Here is a 23,071-nt window from a genome sequence, read left to right on the forward strand (position 1 = left end):
GATATGGATGAGCCATATCCAGCTGGGCATTCACAGCCTCTTATTCTCTGCACTTTGAGCAGCTATGAATATCTGCATTAACTTCTCTACTTACTGCAAAAAGAATTTTTCCTGATCAAGGCTGAGAGCAGTTCTATGGGTATAAATAGAAATATGTAGAAGGCAGTTGGACAGCATGACCATTTAGCAAAAATAACAGTAGCCTTCATTTTAGGGCCTAACAGTGCATTTTCATTGAGGACCTGTATGTGGCAGGCACTGGTCTCAAACAACAGCGAAGAAACACAGGTGGAATACCTTTTTGGAGAACTTCCATTAGAGTGAAATCAATAATAATTAAGACCCACAAGAAAACTTTATGTCAAAATTAGTACAAGCTAAGGAGGAAAATATGAAGCTTAGTAGGGAGACACATAGGGTGAATGGGAATGGGAGGTGCACACAAAGGCCTCAACTGTGAGGAGGATGTGTGGTCAGAGGCATAAAGAAGTGGAAGGAGAGAAGACTAGGGATACGGGGGCAATCAGAGGGTAGATATCTGGTCTGTCAGGAGGACAGTCTTCCAAGGCATTCCAGGAGGAGGCCCATGTAGGGAGTGAGGACAGGGAGGCAGGGAGTGGACATCTGTCTGCTGTCAATGTACCAGAAGTAGCTGCAAAAGACACAGATCCTTGCCACATGAAAGATCGGGCTTAACAGTTAGAGTTGGGAGAATTAACAAGTCAGAAAGAGCAGGCAGAAGCTGCCAAAGATGACTGTAACCACTGGGAACATCCACAAGTTTTAACAGTTTGATAGCCTTTCTTTGGTAGGTCCTAAATCTTACCTTGCTTGCGTGCCCACATTCAGCCAACTGGGGGCCACCTGGTTTCTCAATAAATTCTGGCATGCTCAAGGATTCAAGGTACACTTTAATCATGGAACTTGATGGAGAAGGCAGGCAGTGGACTTCAGAGTGGAGATGCTGTCTCTGGCTATGAATCATTCGTTAGTTGCTCAAGACTTGAGGAAGATGGAAACAGGAGATGGACTCAATGGTTTCACATGCCCAAGGCAGGAAGTTCCTGCAGAGTTCTCTTTGGTGAACTGCAGTCTTGGTCTGTAAGAGATTGCTCTAGGCTGGCACCCCAATGCCTTTTGAACAGCATAGGCCTGTGACACATGTAACCTCACACCCCAAGCCCCAAGTATAAACTACACAGTGCATCAAAACACCCAGACACAGATGGAAGAGGAGACTCCTGGAAATTCCTTGGTATTTGCTAGCAGTAACAAAGGAAGGTTTTTAAAAATTATTTATTTTAAGTGGGGCAAAGTAGAAAATATGTAGAAGAGGTAGGTTTGTGGAGAAGACCAAGGTAGAGCGACATGGGTCCAGTGAGACTTAGACAGAAGGAACTATTCTCACCCTAAGAAGTTATTAAACAGCTTTTCTCTTAGATGTGCCTTTAAAAAATAAAGTTATGAACAGAGAGCCATGCTACATAAGCAAAAATTACTCTGAGCTTACATAATGTGTATAATGATGTTATCAATAAAATTTAAAAACAAAATTAAAAAAAAAAGATGCTAGACTCCATTACTGATGATCTAAATGCAAGTCCAAGCTGCACTAATACACCACATCAAGATGCCACTTCATACTCACTAGGGAGAACATACCAGGGAAAGAGAGACAGTAGCACTTGTTGGTGATTATATTGTGAGCTTGGAACCCATAGACTTTGTTAGTAAATTGTGCAGATACTTTGGAATCAGTAGACGTGGAATAGTAGACGTTCTTTCATGGGTTGCCTATGTTTTTCTTGTATCATGTGATTATTCTCTTTGACATATATCCATATAAAATTTAAAACTAACTCCATAAAAACATGTCCATAAATAGTTATAGACACATTATTCACAACGGCTCATTTTAGTTCCTTTTTGTTTTCTATGGTAAAACACCCAGACAAAAAGTAACTTGCGGGGGAGGGGGAGGGTTTATTTTGGCTTACAATTCCAGAGGGATGGAATCCACTGTGGTGGGGAAGGCATGGCAGCAGGAGTTTGAGACTGGTCTGGAAGAGGCACAGAGAGAATAAAAAAATGTGGCCAGGTTGTAAAGCCTCTACATTCACCCCCAGTAATGTGCTCACCCTAGCAAGGCACAGGCTCCCAAAAAGTGCCACACTGGCAACCCTGCATTCAAACATGAGCCTATGGAGGACATTTCATATTCAAACCACAGCACAACTTCAGACGAAGACAACTGGATAAATAGCAGTTAGGTTCTGGGGATGCTCTTTTCTCTGTCTCCTCACAGGAGAGCTGGAGTGACAGATGCGTGTGCTTCCATTTCTAGCTTTATGTGGGTTCTGGGAGTTAAAACATGCTCACCCTTGTATGGCAAGGACTTTACCTACTGAGCCATATTCTCAGCTCACATCTCCCTATTTTTTAGATGGTTTTCCTTTTGTTCGAAAGACGACTCAAAGGCCTTCACATTCTTCTATCACCTCTCCCCAGGGTAGGTTCATTCATCATTTACTACTTTCTTGCTTGCTATGAATTAAGTGTTCTGTTGGCAAATGTCTGCATTTCTACATTATGAACTTCCGTTCCTTCCATGGGTTATGGCCTTTATTTCACCTATTATTACTTTATCCTCCATGTGTTCAAGCATTGTTCCTCACTCGGTATGTAGTTCTTGCTACATTTGTTTATTCACTTCGCCCCTCTCAGAGCTGTGGTTTCCAGTTCATGAGGAGCACAGAACAGATGCTAGTCATTGTTGTGTGAACTCCAGTTCTAAGAAATAAAAAAAGAAAAGAAACTCTTGCCACATAGGAAGATCAGAAGCAACACTCCTGGGTATCAGAATCTGAGAGTACTTAAGAGATCAAGAGAATACAGAGTACATTGTAGAAAAAAAAGCATGCAGCATCAAGTAGCCTGCAACAGAGCTATGGTGTTTTCCTTAAACAAATGCTCCCTCCCTCCCCCCCCCCTCTCTCTCTCTCTCTCTCTGTGCTTGCACATATGTGTGTATGTTATGTACACATATATATCAGATACCCTGCTGAAGAACGGATGTCCCAAAGAAATTATTCAAGGGGAGAAAACAAGGAAACCTACACGTCTGTTCTTGGAAGAAGGGATATACAGATATGCTGACATAGATGCCACAGACTATCCAGCCACATTTAAAATCGACTGATATATGATTAGCAACATAAGTGTATCTTAAGAGTGTACTACTGGGGAGAGAAAGGTATGTGCATATATGTTCTGCTCAAATTACATGCATGGCTGTAGTAAAATGCCACAGACCTTTTCTGAGGATATATATATATATATATATATATATATATATATATGTATATATATATATATATATATATATATATATATATATATATATATATGTATGTATGTATGTATGTATGTATGTATATCCTTTGCACCATGGATCAGTTGTTTATGAAGACAGGGAAATGGGAGCAAGATGTGGGGTTCAGAGAATGTAAGTGGAGGGAAGGGGTTTTGGCTTAGGTTTTAAGTGTCCTCCAATGATCCATATGCTAATTAACCTGTGGTGATTGTGAGGCAGGGACATCCTGGTTGTTGTCTTTTCCTCTCCCTTTCTCTTCTTCCTTCCTTCTTCCTGCTTTCCTCTATCTTTCTTCCTCCCTCCCCTATTTCTCCACTCCACTCCCTTTCCTCCTTCCTTGGCTTCTGTGAGCAAGCAGTCTTGCTCTGTGACGTTTTCCTCAGCATGGTGCTCTGTTTCACCACAAGCCCAAAAGGAATAGATGTATCCAAATGTGGACTGCAGTCTCTGAAACTGGGAGCCCAGACAAACTTTTCCTTTCTAGAAGCTGTTTATCTCAGGCATTTTGTCACATAAATGGAAAGATGACCAACACAAAAGGTCTTTACAGATGCAACATAATGCTGCTAGAAAGAAAATTTATCTTAAGTTTATAAAATTCAAGGCATAAATGAGTAAAAGAGAAAAACCGTGGGAAAAAAGACAAAACATTGCAGAAGATGGACTTTCTAGTAGAGGAGTTCTGTGGACATTCATTTATGTAGTCTCAGTCGCACAAAGCTATATCTAATGGCACTATACACTCCACACTATAGATAAATTACGGATCCTTTAACAATGGTTAGAAAGACGTTTAATGTTTACAGCTAGTCAGTTTCACTGATGAGGGGTGGATTATTTTCCTTTTCACCATGAAGTCGCTTAGAGTCAGCATTATCTCACCTTATCAACATTAGGTGCAGGGCCCCTGCTAGGAAATTGGTGTCCTTTCATGGAATTCTTGGGCATAGAAGAATTCTTTAACTCAGGATGGCCAGATTCAGCCCCAGACTAGTTTATGACAATGAAATAAATTTATGCTGAATTTCCCACATGGAAAAATAAACATATTCATTGCTATCAATTTTTAATAATGAAATGGAGGACAGTTAATACTAAGACAGACTTAATACAATTTCATTTTCCAAGATGTCTCTTCAGCAAAATGAAGTTCTTCACTCATCACCGAACTTTTCTCCTTGACTGAGGCCATGATACTTCTTTTAACATGTAGGAAATGAGTTGCTTTCTGCTGTGAACCTGAGGTAAGTTAGATGGTAGGAAATTGCTTATTAATGTGATTGACGATAAAGAACTGTACAGTTTTAGTAGCATTTTGAAAGAAATCTAAACAGAATAGTCTTTTTTTAATTGAGAGTCTTAAATAAATAAAATTAGAATTTTTTTCTTTTCCTTATTTGTGTTTCTCCTGGAACCCACTGTTATACATGCCAGCAAGGGCTTCATCTGAGATACAATTCCTAGACAAAACTATGGTTTAAAATAAAATATTTAAAAAATTTTCTCCTTTCCTTCTGCTATTTATTTCTTTTTAATTTGCCTGTCCTCTCTTTTCCTTTCCTATATATTCTGCTCCTCTCTATTTAGATTTTATTTGGTATGAGTAGAAAACCATTTCAATTTATGTTCTTTTTCTTGTCCCTTTGTTCAGAGAATTATGAATGCGTTTTGTGTTTAAGTAGAGCCATATGTACTTTAAAAAAGATTTACATATGTGCTTGAGTGTTTTGCTTGCATGTATATCTATGCACCATGCATATTCCAGGTGCCTGCAGAAGACAGAGGAGAGTTGTTGGCTTCCCTGGCACTTGAGTTATGGATGGTTTTGAGCCACTGTGTGCATCCTGGGAATCAAACCTGGGTCCTCTGCAAGAGCAACAGGTGCTCCTAACCACTAAGCCAGTCTTCAGGTCCAGACATATGTTTTTAAAGTTTATAGGTGTTAGGATTCTAGATGAATTTCAACTCCACATTTCAATACTTTAAGGAAAATATATCAAAAGGCAAGTAGTGATCCAGATGTAAGTACTCTCATTTCTCTGGAGTGACACACGCCACCCACATGTTAAAAGGAAACGACTTTTGCTGTACAATTGCAGAGGTGGCCTCTGAGGTGACCGAAAGTGGAAAAGCTGAGGAAAATTTTTATCTGATAATGTCTTCTATGTTCTTAATTTTTATAACATTCATTCCAGACAGAGATTACTTACGGAGTTCCATCTACAGATTAAGATGGTAAACTGAACAAGGTGTATTAATGGAGTAAAAGGCAAGTGATGAAGTGGAGGTGGTTTGTGCAGGTGGATGGTGGGAACTGGGGCCAATTAAGTAATGATGAATATGAAACCCAGGGTCTCTGTCACTGCACTTTATCCCACGCAACTTCTTTTTATATGCTTCCTATGGTTACCAAACTGAGAGACACACTGATGCTACCTAAGTCCTCCACTGCTGAGCCACATCCTCAGCCCTGCTCATTCCATCTAGGGAGATTTATTTAGCGTCAATTATACAGAGAACTGTTTAGTACAGAACAGTATTGCAAAAACTGTTTCTACCTACCTTTAGTCACAGTTTAGAAACGACACTACCGATGCCTAATGCTTTCAAAGTTATCTGAACAGGGTACACATCACAGAAGTCAGTAGCTTCTGATCACTGAAGGAGAAATGACAGACTCACTGTTTTTATTCTTCTGTGTGTCTTGCTCTATAGGTCCACTCAGTTACTATGGAGGCCACAAAAAGCTCCACGATAACAAACAGAAACAGATATTCCGTGAGCATTCTGCCACTTCTCTATATCCAAAAAGAAAACATACTCTTTACTTAATATTTTCCTTATCTTTGAAGGTTTCTAGGACCCTCTGGATCCTTCTATTTCCCCATTCTCCGTATATGCGCACAATGAAATATTATAATATATACTCCCGTTTCTCCCTCCAGCTTCTCTCGTCATCTCCGAATTTTCCCTCTCAACAGCATTCACGGCGTTCCTCCCCATCCTCCAGCTCTTACATTCTTTATAATTCTTCTGCAGGGTTTCTTGAACCTCAGTGGTGGTGAGGTTTGTACACATGTCAAATGGAGATAACATCTACAGAACAGGCTGTTCAAACACTGAACAATAGACATTCGTTTCTTAAAGCAGCCCATAGACTCTTCTCCAAAGTCTATCACGTATTAAGACAGAAAACAACTTTAAACAAATATAAGAAAATTGAAATATAATCCTGTATTCTATTTGACTACAACAGAATAAAGCTAGATATCAATAGAGATAAAAAAAATACAGGAAGGCTGGGTGGTTGTGGCTCTCGCTTTTAGTCCCACCCAGTGCTTGGGAGGCAGAGGCAGGTGGACATCTGTGAATTCAAGGCCAGCCTGGTTTACAGAGCAAGTTCCAGGGCAACCAGGACTTGTTACACAGAGAAACACTGCCTCATAAAACCCCAACCCCACCAAATCCAAACCAGACCAAAATCAAAACCAAAAATTATAGGAAGTGTATCAACTCATGGAGATTAAACCACATCCTGTTGAATACTTGGGTCTTTGAAGAAAAAAACTATGCCTATTGAATGAATTGAATGAAAATAAAAACAATACACCAAAATTGATGGAGCATGATAAAGGCACTCTGAGGAGGAAAGTTTACAGCACTTGGTACCTACATCAAAAACATTATCTCAAATTAACTATTCAATAGTGTACCTTAGAACCTTGCAAGAAATGAGAACAAAGAAAATTCTAAAACAGGAGATAGGAAGAAATAACCAAAACCAGGACTGAAATTAGGAAAATAAAACCAAACAAACACCAACACAAAGAATCAATAGAATTAACAGTTGGTTCTTAAAAACAAAATAAAAAAGATTGACAAACCCTTAGGCAAATTAAGCAAAGGAAAGGTGGAGAAGACCTAAGTTAATAGAATAGAAATGAAAAGAGGGACATTACAACAGTTTTCAACAAAACTCAGAAACCACAAAGACATGCCTTAAGAACCTGTTCTCCACAAGATTGGAAGACCTTAAGGAAATGGAGGAATGCCTAGATGCATTCAACATATCAAAATTAAACCAAAGAAATAGTGGAAACATCTCCACAACCAGAAACAAGATGGAAGAGGTAATAAAATGTGTCCTAGAAACTACCCATGGATTGACCTCAAATTCTATCAGAACTTCAAAGAAGAATTAGCACCAATACTACTCAAATTAGTTCTTTGGAATAACAAAGGAAGGAAGGTTTCTGCTTTTGTCAGCTTTTATTGTCAACTTGACACAACCTAGAGAGGCTTCCTAAGGGGAACCTTCAACTGAAGAATCACCTCAGTCAAACTGGCCTGTGGCCATGTCTATGAGGAACTGTTTTGATTAATGATTGATGCCACAGGGTCCAAACCACTGTGGATGCCATTCTCAGCAGGCAGGTGAGTGTAGGTTGTATAAGAAAGCTAGCATGGAGCAAGACAGAGAGCCTGAGAGGGAGCAAGCAAGCAAGCAGGATTCCCCAACAGCCTCTGTATCAGTTCCTGCCTGAGTTCCTTCCGGACCTTCTCTCAGTGATGGACTGTGACCTAGAAGTGTAAGTTGAAATAAGCCTTTCCCCCTCATAAACTGATTTTGTTAGAGTTTTATTACAGCAACAAAAAACAGACTATAACATTTTCTAAATCCTTTACATTTTAGCACTAAAAACTGGAGGATTTACCTTGTAGGAAAAAAAAAATAAAAAATATAAGCTGTTTATTATATCTCATACCCTCAACAGATGAACATTCATATGTATATTTGATCATATTACAATTAATAGTTACTGAGGATGGTGAATACATTTCTGCCAAAGTATGATGGGAGTCATTGTATTTTCTTCTTTGTTGTGGGTAGAACCAGCATATTTTCTTAGGAATGATGAGCCTCTGGAGATGAGAGAGTTGAGGCACATTTTCTTTTGAGGTGCAATTTAATAATCCTATTTAATGGGAAAGTATTTACAATGACAATTTCTCCTGCTATCTACTAAATATAGATACTAAAAGGGAACCCAGCATTTCCTATGTCAATATAATGGTCTCCTCATGTGTCACTGAATTGATTTTTGTTAAGGCTCTATTTAGTGTAGTGAGGAGACTCGGAATTTAGCCTTGATCAGCATAATTGCTCTTCAGACCCATGAGCTTGAGCAAGTAGCTAAACATTTTGAAGCTTACTTCTTTATTGAGTCAGAGATACACAGATATGTATCTATATCCATATTTGTTTATTGTAAAGTTTCTCTCAAAGAAACATAGAAATAAGAAAAATGTAACAATGAAATACAAACCAATATATACTTTGGAAGGAGTTGATTAACCATAACTCTTGCCAGGCGTGGTGGCACATGCCTTTAATACCAGCACACAGGAGGCAGAGGCAGATGGATTGCTGTGAGTTCGAGGCCAGCCTAGTCTACAAAATGAGTCTAGGAAAGCCAAGGCTATACAGAGAAACCCTGTCTTGAAAAACAAAGCAAAAATTAAAACAAAACAAACAAACAAACAAAAAACCATAACTCTTATGTGTTGAAGTAAGAAGACCTTTCTGAATTAGGTTTTCAAGTTAGAAACAGGCAACATCTAATGGTGTCAATTTAAAAAATGTGGTTTCTAGGTCTTGGTTAAAAGTACAGCTGTTTTGGCTTCTGGTCAAAGCCCTGATCAAAGAATGGAGGGACAGTATAGTACACAGATGAGGCTTCAATATCATGGCTCAAATTCCCACATAACTTGCTCAGCATCTCTTCCTTTTCTTTGTCCTCATCCTTTCTTTTCATACCAACAAACCTAAGTGGCTAAGTGTGCCTATGCTCATAGTCCCACCTGCATAGGACAAAAGATACACAAACGTAAACAGCCGAGAGCAACTCTGCATGGTCCCTCTAAAAGGCAGATGCAGAAATAAAAAAATGTCCACATGGCTTGTGCATGTGGAACTGAGTATATGAGCCTTCCAAATTATAGCACTTGCAATAACCAAGAGTCTATGGCCAAGAGTCCACATAAATGCCATTTCATTTGTGGAAGAGTAAAGTCTTACTCTAGCAAATTTGATCTATAAATAAATAGATAGATAGATAGATAGATAGATAGATAGATAGATATCCTGGGAAAACTGGTCTTAGAGATGTGGGTACCTAGGGAGAAACAAACTGTCAATCATGAATGTATTATAGCAACCAGGAGGAACCAGGATTAACTATAATGCTTCACCGATAAAATATCTGCATTAATATTTGTAAGACTTTAGATCACCCGAGGCTTTGGAATATAGCGTGTAGCTTGCATCACACTGATAGTAGGTACATATGCCTGAGAGTAAACTGATTAGAGGAATCTTGGCTGTTTGACTGATATTCGAATACTTTGATCCTCACTAAGGAACTGAAGGCATATTTCAAAAACCATGATGAAATTCTCTCAGAAATCTGGTACTTACATGTTGCCACAAGGAAGACTCTAACCCTGAAGTCAACATCAGCTCCAGTGTTATTAAAAACACACCAATTATCGTTGTAACGATGCTTAAAATGTTCAGTGTCATAGTCCAGATCAGCTGGAACAGATTAAAAAGTGTTGTCCAGTAATTGGAAACTATTTCATAGCCATTTCTGCTAAGTGTGTTCTTATAGAAGAACTATGGAAATTCTAATCTTTCTGGAATAGTGAGATCCCTAATGAGTTGTCAGAACTGCAGATTAGTAAGGCTCCTGGTAAGACCAAACAGTTTGGGGGGGGGAATAATAAAACTTTTGATATGACACGCATGTGTCTCTTTCTCTACTGGTAACTGAATGAATGAATGCCTAGTCTGTGCTGTGTTGGTAGATAGAGGGACAGAAAACAGGTGGTCTCTGCATTAGATATTTTTCAGCCTACTGAAGAAAGTGGAGTGCATAACAAATGTAAACGGGACATTAAAAATATAGCCATGATATGGACAAACTCACCGTGCCACACAGCTTTATATCACCAGAGAGCTAATATTCTAGGAGGCTGCTGTGGTTCTTGGACATCAGGAAGGCAAGATTTAGTTGTTTTTTTTTTTTTTTTTGGTGAATACAGGTGTTACCTAGTAAGATTTCCTGATGATGTAGGAAACCACACCCTATTGGAGGTCATTCTTCAGGCCACAGGCTTTTTTGGCTACACACTCCAGATAATGCATGCTAGGTAACATTGCTGAATAATTGTGCTTTATACACATGCCGGAGAGGTTATATATCATTTAATATTACTATCAAGAAGAATCTTTTTTTTTTTTTTTTACTTATTTCCTTGTCCATAATTCACAATAACTTCATTCTAGTTAATAAGGCCAGAAAACAGGTACGGCAGTTTAAATCACTGGATTCTGAAACCCATCTCAAAGAACAAAGCATCCTAATGGAAACTGTTATATGGTGTTCACTGATGTCAGTTCATTTACTATTTGGCAAAAAGTCTCCCTTACAGAAAGACAACCAATTAAAGATATGAAGAATTCTATCTCAAGTTGCCCAGGAAACTGTCTCCCTACAGGCTAGCTTTCCTAGTGCTGGATGGTGTCATTCTGTGTGCATTAATAGAGAGCAAAGATGTCAATAATCTTACCCAGCACTGGATTTTACATGGCATAATACCAACCTTTCGGGAAAATTATGCTCAGTGGTGCAACAGGAGTGTGACTGTTACAGGGGTGGCTGACTGTTTTCTGACTGGTTCTGAGACCTGTTCCATAGGATGGATTCCATGTCTGGTTTTGTAAACTTCATCAAAAGCTCATGGATGGGGACATTATAGGCCATAGAGGGGAATCTACTGCCTTTTTCCTTTTATTATATAGTCATGTTGTCAAGATGATTTCTAAACATTTATGTTTTATATTCCCCAAGTTGTGTTGATCTCAACCTTGGTCAGAGCAGCTTTTTGTAGTGAGTAATGGTTAATTCAGAGACTCATAAATGGTAAAAGTGCTGAGAATAAATGGGTTACTTCTACCAACCTGTTCCCAGTTAGGGCACATAGGAGATATGTTGGAAAAGAGGGAAGAAAAACTATAAGAGCTAGAGGATATGGGGGAAGAGGGAGGAGCGGTGTGACTGGGAGGACAGGAGGGAGGGGGATACAGCCTAGGTGTAAAGCAAATAAATAAATACATTAATAAAAAAACTTGTACCAAAACAAATCCCCTGCAGCGCTTAAAAAAAAAAAAAGTTAGAGGATAAGGAGAGAAGAGAAGCACTGTTTTCTGTATTTAGCATGTATAGTACATTTATGACCTTATGGCAGCTGGAGTTGCCTACATAGGACCTGGCACAAGATCAAGCCAGGCAGAATTCCAAAACTAAGGAAGACATCCAAAGGCTTTGCCTTAGCTGAGGAGCTGTTGGCAGTTGGTAGGTGCTGAGGGAGTGAGACTCACTTTTCTTTGGGGATGTGGCTTCTGGCAAGTTGCTCACACCCCTGTGGATGACTCCACACCCATGTACACCATTGGACTAATTGAAGTCAGAGTGGTCGTGGTGGTAATAATAATAATAATAATAATAATAATAATAATAATAATAATAATAACAACAACAACAACAACAACAACAACAACAACAACGACGACATGAAGGTGAAGGGAGATGGATTGAGAGAAGTGTCATAGGAGGAGTCAGAGGGAGGTAGTTGGGGGGAGTAGATATGATTAAAATAAGTTATATACATGTATGAAAATTTCAAAGTATAAATAAAAATATCACTACAAAAGGAAAGACAACAAAATTAAAACAATTCTTAGTTTATTTTTATACCCTAAAGGTCCAATATTCTTGTTTGGTTATTTGTAACTTAATGTATTTCAGTCCTTAAAGTTGAAACACTTGCTGAAACTTTAGTTATCTGGAAAAGCGATGGTTCAGGGATCATCATTTTTAGTCAAAAAAGAGTTTTTATAAGGAACTGTATTGTAAGGTCACTTGGAGAAGATGTTTTTTAAACATCAAGTTTTACTGGGAAAAGTTATCGGATTATGACAAACAAGAACCCTTGTTTGGCTTCTAGTCTGGTGGGGGGTAGTACAGAAATGCAATAGGCAAAGGTTTGGTAGTTTCTTTTAAAAAAAAGGATAAGCACTTATATACAAGAGGAACAAGAAACATATCTGTATCAAGTCCTATGAGTAAGTGTTCAGAGTAGCTTTATTTGAAAGGGCTCAGTACTGGTAACAATGTGAATTCCTGTAACACCTGAGTATACCAACAAACTACACAGACACCCAATTGATTTTTCTCCCATAGGCAATGTATGTTCTGGAACACTGATAAATTAGATTCCTAATTTATTCTACATCTTTTGTAGGCATTTTTTGGATACTGTAAAATGTCTTAGCATGTTTCTGACGTCTGTGGATGAAGCGCATATTCTGACTCTCCAGTCTTGCCGCTCCTTATATCTTTCCCCCCTTGAGTACTATATTACACAACACATCTGGTGTTATGTTAAATAAATTTGCTGGCATAGCACACAGGTATGCTGTTACTGACTGTTCTAGTTTGCTTTCTGTTGCTGTGATAAACACCACGACCAGAAGCAATTTAGAGAAAGAAAGAGTTTTTATCATCTTATAGTCCATGGCATAGGGGAGCCAAGACCAGAACTCAAGGATGAAACATTGAGTTAGGAACCATGGAGGAACACTGCATACTGACTTGCTCCCTCTGGCTTACTCAGCTAGCTTTCTTATACAGCCCAGACACACTTGCCTAGGTATGGTACCACCCACAGCAGGCTGGGTCCTTTTACAGCAATCAAGACAATGCATCACAAATGTGCATATGGTCCAAGCTGATGAAATTCTTCAACTGAGGTTTCCTCTTCCCCGATAACTCGAGGCTGTATCAAATTGACAATAAAACCTAACTAAGATAAAAACAAAACAAAACAAAACAAAAACCTCAAATGACAGCACATGCTGGTAAGGATGTAGGGAAAGGGGAACATTTCTTCTTTGCTGGGGGAGTGCAAACTTGTACAACCACTTTGGAAATCAATCTGGTGCTTTCTCAGAAAATTGGGAGTAATTCTACCTCAAGACTCAGCTATACCACTCGTGGGCATATACCTGAAAGATGCTCCACCATACAACAAGGACATTTGCTCAACTATGTTCATAGCAGTTTTATTTGTCATAGCCAGAATCTGGAAATAACCTAGATGTCCCTCAATTCAAGAATGGATAAAGAAACTGTAGAACATTTAAACAATGGAATATTACTCAGCTACTAAAAATAAGGAAATCCTGAAATTTGCAGGCAAATGGATGGAACTAGAAAAGATCAAGCTGAGTGAGGTAACCCAGACTCAGAAAGACATGTATGGTATATACTCACTCATAAGCAGATATTAACCACATAATACAGGATAACTACACTACAATATAGAGACTGATGCACCAACCATGACCATGCATGCTGTGGATCTTTCTTTGGATTAATGTTATGTTTCTCATACTTTAAATATCTCCCTTATTGCAATGGCTTCTATTCTCTCACTTTTTTGTTTGCTTGTTTTTATTAAAAATTCTTTCTTTGAAAATTTCATACTTTCACTGATCTCAGTCTTCTGACTTACCATACAATTTGAAGGCTTCCTCTGTAATGCTACTGAAAAAGTCCCTGATAGGCTGAACTGGAAGCAAAGAAAATATTTGTTAATACTCAGTCATTGTGGCTATACATAAATTTCAAGATAATTTTAGATTGCTCTAACATGAGGGAGGGGTATTATCTTAGTTTCTTAGTATGACTATAGAGAAAACAACCCAAGAAATAATTAAAGATTTATATTTATTGAAACAAAAGCTATGAAAATTCTAGCCACTGATGTTACAATTATAGTGGAAATGGAATTCAGGGGCACTTTGAAACAACTGTAGCATCTCACTTGCATAATTGTTTTGCATAAATGCTCATTGTATTTATTATCATGGCTGCAAATGTATCAAATAGCCCTTTTACAGTGTAGACTCTTATTGTGAAAGAATATTATGGGTAAGAAAATAGTTTAAATTTTATTTATAATGTATCAAATGCCTTTTAATAATGCAGACTATAGTTGCCTCATTCTTTCAGGTCCTCGGAACGCAGGTCCAGCAGACAAGATCTGCACAGGTTGGCTAAAAAAGTTGAAAAGTGGTGCTTAAACAGGGACCTGAACGAAAAGTTAGAAGAGGACACAAGGACCCCCTGTACAAGCTGAAAGTTGGAAAACCAGCACCATATACTGAGATGACATATCATTTCTTAAAAACGAGTGATGCCACAATGTCTAAAGCCCTGCTACAAGAATGTTGGTGTTTAATAACAGAATATAATTCTGGTTCCCTGAAAAGGGCACTTTACCAGAGTATGGGAACAACATGAAGAGAACATAGTGAAAGCCAACAGATAAGGAGAAAGTATTCCAATGCAATTCTGGGTGACTTAGGTATTGGTCCGTATCATGATACGGACAATAAACGGTAATGAGTCAAAAGATTAAAAAAAGGCCATGGCAGATTCTTTACATGAGAGTGAGCTAGATATAATGATGCACAAGAAAAAAAGTTTTTTTACAAGCTAGAAAGGGTTTTTTTTTTTTTTTCCAGTGCAAGGTTAGAAGGGATTGAATCGACAAAATTGAAAGTTTTCTTCAAGGCTGTCCAATACAAATAGCTAAAACACTGTGAATGTAACATTTATATAATTCCTGATTGTGTCATGGTTCTTCTTGCTATAGGTAGTTTATTGTATATATGTGTAATGTATATGTAAAAAATAAATGTATATGTAAAAATAAAAAAATGTTGAATAAAAAAGAAAGAAAGAAAGAAAAAAATGTTGGCTCTAGTGAAGGATGACTGCTCCTGGCCATCTGTCTCCCTGCCGGAAAGATCGTATCGTTCTCTACCTGAGACCTGTAATGATGATTAGAACACGTGTGAGAAGAGTGAAGACGATGAGCTGCCACTCCTGAGAGAAGTGCCTTGTTTGCTGGGCATGAGGACGCATGGCATAAGTTAGTTACCAGATTATGGAAAAAAGACAGAGGAATTTTCTAAATTTAGACAAGAGCTTGATGAACTATATCAAGATTTTTTCCCCCTCATGGTCCGTATCATGATACGAACAATAAACCGGTAATGAGTCAAAGGATTTAAAAAAGGCCGTGCGGATTCCTTTACAGGCAGTCAGTTTGTCTTAAGGTTGATAGAAAGGCAGAAATACTTATTTTAAGCAAGTGGAAAATAAGAAAGCTAATGTAGCATGCCAGACTGCCATTTGCCCCTTTTAAAAGAAAGGTGATACTAGTGATTTCACACACTTCTGTCCTGATATTGGGCCTTTGCGTCCTTGATGGTTAACTCTGGTTACAGGCCTCCAAGGGCAGGGAATGCTTTGACTACTGGCAGCCATTCAACATGGAAAAAGGATTGAATGATAACAAATAGCCCACACTTATGTCAAAACTTTGTTGCTACTGCTTTGAAAAGAGCTAAAGTACTGTTTCCTCTCTCTTTTAGTATACATTATATGAATGACATTCTGTTTTCTACAAGAATAATAAAATACTAAAAGGTTTGCTTACAAAAGTGAAAATTGGATTAATTCTTTAAATTTGTATTCTTCATTAAAAAAATAAAAGCTCAAATTCTTGTTAAATGATTTAACATTAGCCTCACCTATTTTATGCCCCTGTTAAAAAACTATTAAAACAACTAACAATGTTCTGACATACATCGCTAAGTCTTTTCAGGGATTTTTGCCAGTAGTTTGATATAACACACAGCACACATATTCCATATAACCCCAGGGTCAATCTTTCATGGAAGAAGCTAATGGAAAAAGTTATTTAAACATAAAGGAGGCGGAGCAGGGTGGTGTGATGACTGCACCTCACAATATGTTATCTTCTATTTCATATACTTAGAATATTTTTAAAAATCTGAGCAAGGATGGCCTTACTGCTGCAGAATGTTTTTGGGCCTTTCCAAAACAAGACAGGGGCACAGTTTGTTGGAGAGGGGTTATGTCTGGCCAGTTGAATGGCCCATCTCCAGTAATTCACTGAAGCCGAGGCTGTGCTTGTCTTTTTGGTCAGGGTGATGAAAAGCCAGGGTGGGTACTGATTTGACCTGTGGAAGGACTAGGAGGTTCCAAAGCATCTACGGAGGCCATGCCCGAAGAAAAGGAAGACAGTATAGCGACAGGGTCGTCATACCCAAAGAACAGTTCTCCTACCAAAAGTGACTCAGATGAAGAAATCAATGATTGAGGAAAAAGAATTGATGAAATCTCAGGGGGAAGGGTATGGCTGCAAAATAGCTGGTTTTTGCCATCTTGTCTCTGTTAAATGCATTTGTTGTTCCGAGACCCACTGGGCTTATGAACCTGATCCTCCTGTGCTTCACTTTGTTAACTGGGGAGAGAATAACATTCCTATTTATGTCAGTGACTCTGTGCTCCTGGGTGCCCCAATTGATAGTCATATTGTTCCCCAAGGAAAGTTGGTCACATGATGATTTAAGGATTAATGGCCAGGCCTTACATCATAAATATTAACTACTCAACAGTCAAAGTTAGATAAATTACCCTCCTCCAAAGCTCCTTTTTCTGTCTTACTGCAGACATTCACTGTTATGGGTATTCCTACACAGTTAAAAACAAATAATAGTCCTGATTTTACTAATGGGGATTTAAAGAAGTCCTGCTATGGATGGCAACACATCCTGCTATGGATGGCTAACACATCACTCAAATTCCTTATAAACCACAAGGTGTATAGAGCACACACATTTGTAGAACATACACATTTCATCCTTAAGAAAGACCTTTTAAAAAATAAGAATGGGGGAAACTATTCCCTCAGATACTTTTGCTATTACCTTATTTAAAGTTTAAAAATTTGCCACAGTGGGGCAACATATTACTTGAGCCACCAGAATTTTCAGGGTGCTCAGGCCATTGTCTTGTCCCATATCATCTAAAGGAATAGACCACTGCGTATCAGGATGAAAATTCCCAGACATTTTCTAAGCAGTTGTCTGGCATTTCAGGATGATGAAAGGCAGAAGGAATAGCAAAAGTCATGGGCCTTGAGTCCTGGCGACAAAGTGGCCTGCATCTAGTGTTGCACTCAGCATATGTATTTCTGTACTTCTCTTAGGATGTTCGTGGCTCCAAAGAAGAACAAACTCCCCCCAAAAAATTGATTGAAAGAGTAATGCATGATGAATGAAGCCTTGGGAGGGAGGCTCCAGGGAAAAAGGCAGAGGGCTGTTACCTCAGGTGCATTATGTTTCCTGTATTGCTCTTGGATGTGATTCTGTGCCTCCTGTGACAAATATTTACATTCAGTTTATAAGACATATTTATTCCTGTTGGATGTCAGAACATAGCTATAGAATTCAAATCTTGTCAGTGTTCCCTAAACCTGGATATGGCCTCTTGCCTTGCTTTTGTGCTTTCCCAACATAATCTATAGCACATGCCACACAATTGCATCTAAATTGGTCCACCCTGAGAAAGTTCTGGTAAGGGGATGCTTTGTTAATACTCAATATGTGCTTACTGACACTTATTTACATGTTTTTCTGAACTCAAACAACCTTCCTAGGGCCATTGCTTTCTTTGTTTTATTTGAATATAAAAGTCCATGGGAAACAAAGTACAGCTGTCTACAGCGCCAGACTGTATAGTCTGCCTATTTCTTTCAGGTCCTCAGATCCCAGGTCCAAGCAGACAAGATCTGTACAGGTGGGTTAAAAGTCAACAAATGTAGAGTATTATTATGAAAGAACATATCAGGTAATAAACTAAGGGTTTTAAAAACTTATTGCTATTATCCCTCTGGGTGGGTAGATGTAGGAATGTTTTCCTAGGGAACAGGGATTGGGCATTCTCTCTGGTATGATGTTTGGATCAAAATCCATGAAATGTAAGGAATACATTGGTAGTTACTATTAGAGATGAGGTCACTCACCACCAAAGAGGCCCAAAGTGAATATCCTGTAATTCCCATGAGGGGGACGTACCCACTTCTCAATCCAAATACAATACTTTGAGAAAAGAACAGGTATGTCCAGAAGTACCCCAGGCTCTGTACAATCAGACTAGTCATCAGCTGTATGGTCTGAAAGGAAAAGACACCACTCTTTGACACAGTTCCAGCTAACACCTAAAGAGGAACACACCTCAAGGCAAATCCGAGAATAAAGAAGAAAGGTGATGCGCTCCCCCGCCCCCGCCCGCCGCCCCCCGCTATGATAGAGACAGCTTGCAGAATTTTACAGTGAGGACGTTGACTGTAATATAATGTTCTGTGTATAATCCTAGGCCATTTTGTTATGTTTGATTAGCCACAGTCGAGGCACAGAACTATTCTGTTACTATAGAGACATCCCAAGTTCTACCATTTCTTGTAACTTTCCCACTAACACTGGTAGCTGCTGTGAGGACTCATCGGTTTCGCATGCTTGCATCATTTCAAGAGTGCTCAACAGAGGCCATGATTCCTAATACGCCTTCTGAGGCTGGCCTTTTCAGTGTAGTAGCATGGAGACTCAACAAGCTGTAGTATATTTGTGCGATTTATCCCTCTTTTTTATAGTGGTCCATGGTAACTGTGACTCTGCCTAGCTCAACCATTCACCTGATTAGCATTTGGAAATGAAGACTATGAGTAGTGGTAAATTGCTATGTAGACTAGTTTTCAGTTCTCCAGGATAAATGTCCAGGAATATTTTTTTTTCTGGGTTTAATAGTACATGAATTTTTGTTATCAAGGAGACTGCTGGAATACAACCCAGAGTATCAGTACCTTTTTTCATATTCTCACCATCAATGTTAAGAGGAGATCTCAGCATTTGGCTTGGCCACTGTTTTTAGTGCATGCAGAGTGTAAGGCCATACTCTCCTGTTCTTGTTCTTCAGTGCCTCAGGATGTCCTTCTGTATGCTTATTTGTCCCCCACCCCCACCCCCATCTATCCCATCCAGTGAAATGTCTCTATATTTTGTGTTGACTTTGGAAACAAGGCTTTTAATCATCTATTACAAAACCTGTTACTTGGTCTTGGCATCATGGTTACATTAACACTAGCCTTGTGTTAATTTTGTCAACTGGGAAGAGAGCCCCAAGAGGATTGTATAGATCAGGCTGGCCTGTGGGCATGTCTTGGGGGATGGTATAGATCAGGTTGGCCTGTGGGCATGTCTCGGGGGATGGTATAGATCAGGTTGGCCTGTGGGCATGTCTCGGGGGATGGTATAGATCAGGTTGGCCTGTGGGCATGTCTTGGGGGATGGTATAGATCAGGCTGGCCTGTGGGCATGTCTCGGGGGATGGTATAGATCAGGTTGGCCTGTGGGCATGTCTTGGGGGATGGTATAGATCAGGTTGGCCTGTGGGCATGTCTTGGGGGATGGTATAGATCAGGTTGGCCTGTGGGCATGTCTTGGGGGATGGTATAGATCAGGTTGGCCTGTGGGCATGTCTTGGGGGATTGTATAAATCAGGTTGGCCTGTGGACGTGTCTGGGGTGTTGTGTAGATCAGGGTGACCTATGGGCATGTCTCGGGGGATTGTTTACATTAGTCCATGTGGACAGCACTCAGCCCCCGATGGAGAAGAGTGGCAAAGTGAGTTTGAGTTAGTTAACACTCAGGCATTTACTTTCTTTCTGCTCGTCTTTGTGGGTGTGATTAGTCAAGTTCCTGCCTTGACTGTGACCTGGAATTTTTAGCTGAACAAACCCCATCTCCCTTGAAGGTGTTTTTTCAGGACATTTTATTACAGCACAGAGAGGAGGCGAGGCTAAGCCTCTTTCAGTTCTGCTGAGTGGAAAGCACTGCCTACTCAACTCCATGGGGAGATTCACCTTTTCTGGGACTTCTGTCCTTGGCAAAATGCTACAACCTGCTTCTGCCTGCTCTGAATCACTGTTGCTCATTATACCTTATTTTTCATTCTGACTAATTTTTTTTTTTTTAAGTACGGGAGCAATAGCTTTTTAAATATCCATCGAATTTCTCAAAAGGTTTAGAGTCTTACAAGGCTCATTATTTCTATTTATACTTGATCTCTATTTGTTTTCTTATGTGACACTGACCATTGAGTTCTTTTTATGAAAAAAAAAATCCAACTGATTGAATGGTGGTGGTTCACTTCTGCTATTGTCCTTGGTGGGCTGAGAAAGCAGCCTTAGTAGCTTGAGCCCCCCTGGGATACATATCCCCCTTCTCAAAACCACAAACCAACAGTTACTATCCCACAAATCCATTGGCTATATCTGTGGAGTCTTATTCTGGACTGTGTGGTCTGCTCTATTTGTCTGTGTTTTTCTTATTAAAAAAAAATAATCTTGATGACTGTAGGCAGACAGTGTTTTAAAAATCAACTCGTGTGATTTCTCCTATTTTAATTTAGCTGTTTTTGTTCCTTCTCTTTTCCATATAATCTTTGGTAATTCATAGCTATCTACAAGATATTACTAGGATTTTAATAGGAATTATGCCAACCCCATATCCCAACTTAGGGATAACTACCATTTTTACTGTGTTAAGATTTGTAATCCATAACTGTGTCTTTTTATTCATGTAACCTAATTTGAGTTTTTCATTAGCATTTAGTCATTTTTAAAATACAAGTTCTATATATGGTTTCTTCAATATATGTATTTTTCTTTAAGGGTTGCTATATTCATGTTCATTATTGTGTTATAGAAACACAGTTCATCTTATATCTTGTGACTGCTTAACTTATTTCTAGGTACACTGTACGTGTGTGTGTGTGTGTGTGTGTGTGTGTGTGTGTGTGTGTGTGTGTGTGTGTGTTTTGATTGTTTAGGACTTTTCTCACCTAATTTTTAATCCTTTGTGTTTAACTTTTAATCTGGCTCCATCATTCAGCAGTATGAGTGGATGATGCAAAAATCATACAGCCAAAGGGTGTAGTGGATGGGGTTGCCTGGGCAAACAGTAGTGAGTCTGTGAGATGATGTGGGCAGCACACCATCTCTGTAACCAGCCGTTTTCAAGAACTCTGTAGTCTGCAGATTCCTTTGGATGCACTGACAATTCGCTCACCTCATTTAGGGCATGATAAAAAGAAAAAAAAATTCTCTCTCAAATTCCAGACTCTGTATATATTTTGATGCCATGTCACCATCACAAGCTATTGTAACTGTTTTGCCTTCATTTGAAGAATTCATAGTGGATATAGAGGTGGCTCATGCCTCCTACCTCACGTGGTAAGGAGCGGCAACCCTTTCACTGTGTGACTTACTCAAAATACTCAAGTAGCATTTTGTTCTTACCCCCAAACAATCTCAGTTCCTGTTTTACCCACAGACGATTCTGTGGCATATCCATCAAGATGTGACAGAGGGATGTGAGGAAATGTTTCTCTCCTATGAAAAATGTGGAGAAAAACAATATAAATTAGATTAGTTAGTGATTATTATTATTCTCTTAGGTAAGAGTCCTAAGTGTGAGGGGAATCCAGTTCTACAGCTGACATCTGTTCTTTAAAAGATATTTGATTGCTCCTGGACGGATTCTTTTGCACCAGACTAGTAGTATCTTAAAAAATATTTTATTAATTTATTCATATTACATCTCAATTGTTATCCCATCCCTTGTATCCTCCCATTCCTCCCTCCCTCCCATTTTCCCCTTACTCCCCTCCCATATGGCTGTGACTGAGGGGACCTCCTCCCCCTGTATATGCTCATAGGGTATCAAATCTCTTCTTGGTAGCCTGCTATCCTTCTTCTGAGTGCCACCAGGGAATGTGGTCAAATATGGGGCACCAGAGTTCGTGTGAAAGTCAGACCCCACTCTCCACTCAACTGTGGAGAATGTCCTGTCCATTGGCTAGAACTGGGTAGGAGTTCAAAGTTTACTGCACATATTGTCCTTGGCTGGTGCCATAGTTTGAGCAGGACCCCCGGGCCCAGATCCACCTGTCATAATGTTATTCTTGTAGGTTTCTAGGACCCTCTGGATCCTTCTATTTCCCCATTCTCCCTTTCTTCTCTCACCTAAAGTCCCAATAGGATGTCCTCCCCTCTGTCCCAGTTTCCTGGTTAGTGAAGACTTTCATGGGACATGCCCCTTGGGCTAGTATGCAGGGATGAGTATGTACCATGTGACTCTTTCTGCTTCTGGGTTAACTCACTCATTATGATCATTCTAGTTCCATCCATTTGTCCACAAATTTCGGGAATTCCTTGTTTTTAATAGCTGAGTAGTATTCCATAGTGTAAATGTACCACAGTTTATTTATCCATTCTTCTACTGAGGGACACTTAGGCTGTTTCCAGGTTCTGGCTATTATGAATAAGGCCCCTATGAACATGGTTGAGCATATCAGACTAGTAGTATCTTGACAAAACTACTATTTTCCTCTCAGGAAGCTTTGCTTATTTATCACACTTGAGTTAGATTATGCCAAGTACTCAGCGACAGCTGCTCCAATCACATCATTGCCTCCAGCACCAGCTCATAAGCCCACATTGCTGCACTGGGAAGTTTAGAGCCTTGCTACATTTGATTTAGCCTATTACCTGTTATTGGTGTCATAGGAGTTCAAGTCTGTCTAGGGTGGGGGTAGGGTGTGTCTGACTAGAAGGATCTGTGTCACATGCCTACAC

At 39.3% G+C, this 23,071-nt stretch overlaps 1 protein-coding gene across 1 annotated transcript; it reads right to left on the bottom strand.

Moving 5' to 3' along the window:
• Nucleotides 1-6,059: 6,059 nt before the first annotated feature.
• On the bottom strand, nucleotides 6,060-21,788 carry LOC127190022 (membrane-spanning 4-domains subfamily A member 13-like). Its single transcript, XM_051147071.1, has 5 exons — nucleotides 21,736-21,788; nucleotides 18,401-18,551; nucleotides 14,012-14,068; nucleotides 9,852-9,968; nucleotides 6,060-6,171 (listed from the first exon to the last, which is right to left on the bottom strand). The coding sequence occupies exons 1-5, from the start codon at nucleotides 21,786-21,788 to the stop codon at nucleotides 6,061-6,063; spliced, it is 489 nt and encodes a 162-aa protein (XP_051003028.1). The 3' UTR covers nucleotide 6,060.
• Nucleotides 21,789-23,071: the final 1,283 nt, after the last annotated feature.

This window comes from Acomys russatus, chromosome 5 (assembly GCF_903995435.1).
Source record: "Acomys russatus chromosome 5, mAcoRus1.1, whole genome shotgun sequence".
In the NCBI taxonomy this organism is placed as follows: domain Eukaryota; kingdom Metazoa; phylum Chordata; class Mammalia; order Rodentia; family Muridae; genus Acomys; species Acomys russatus.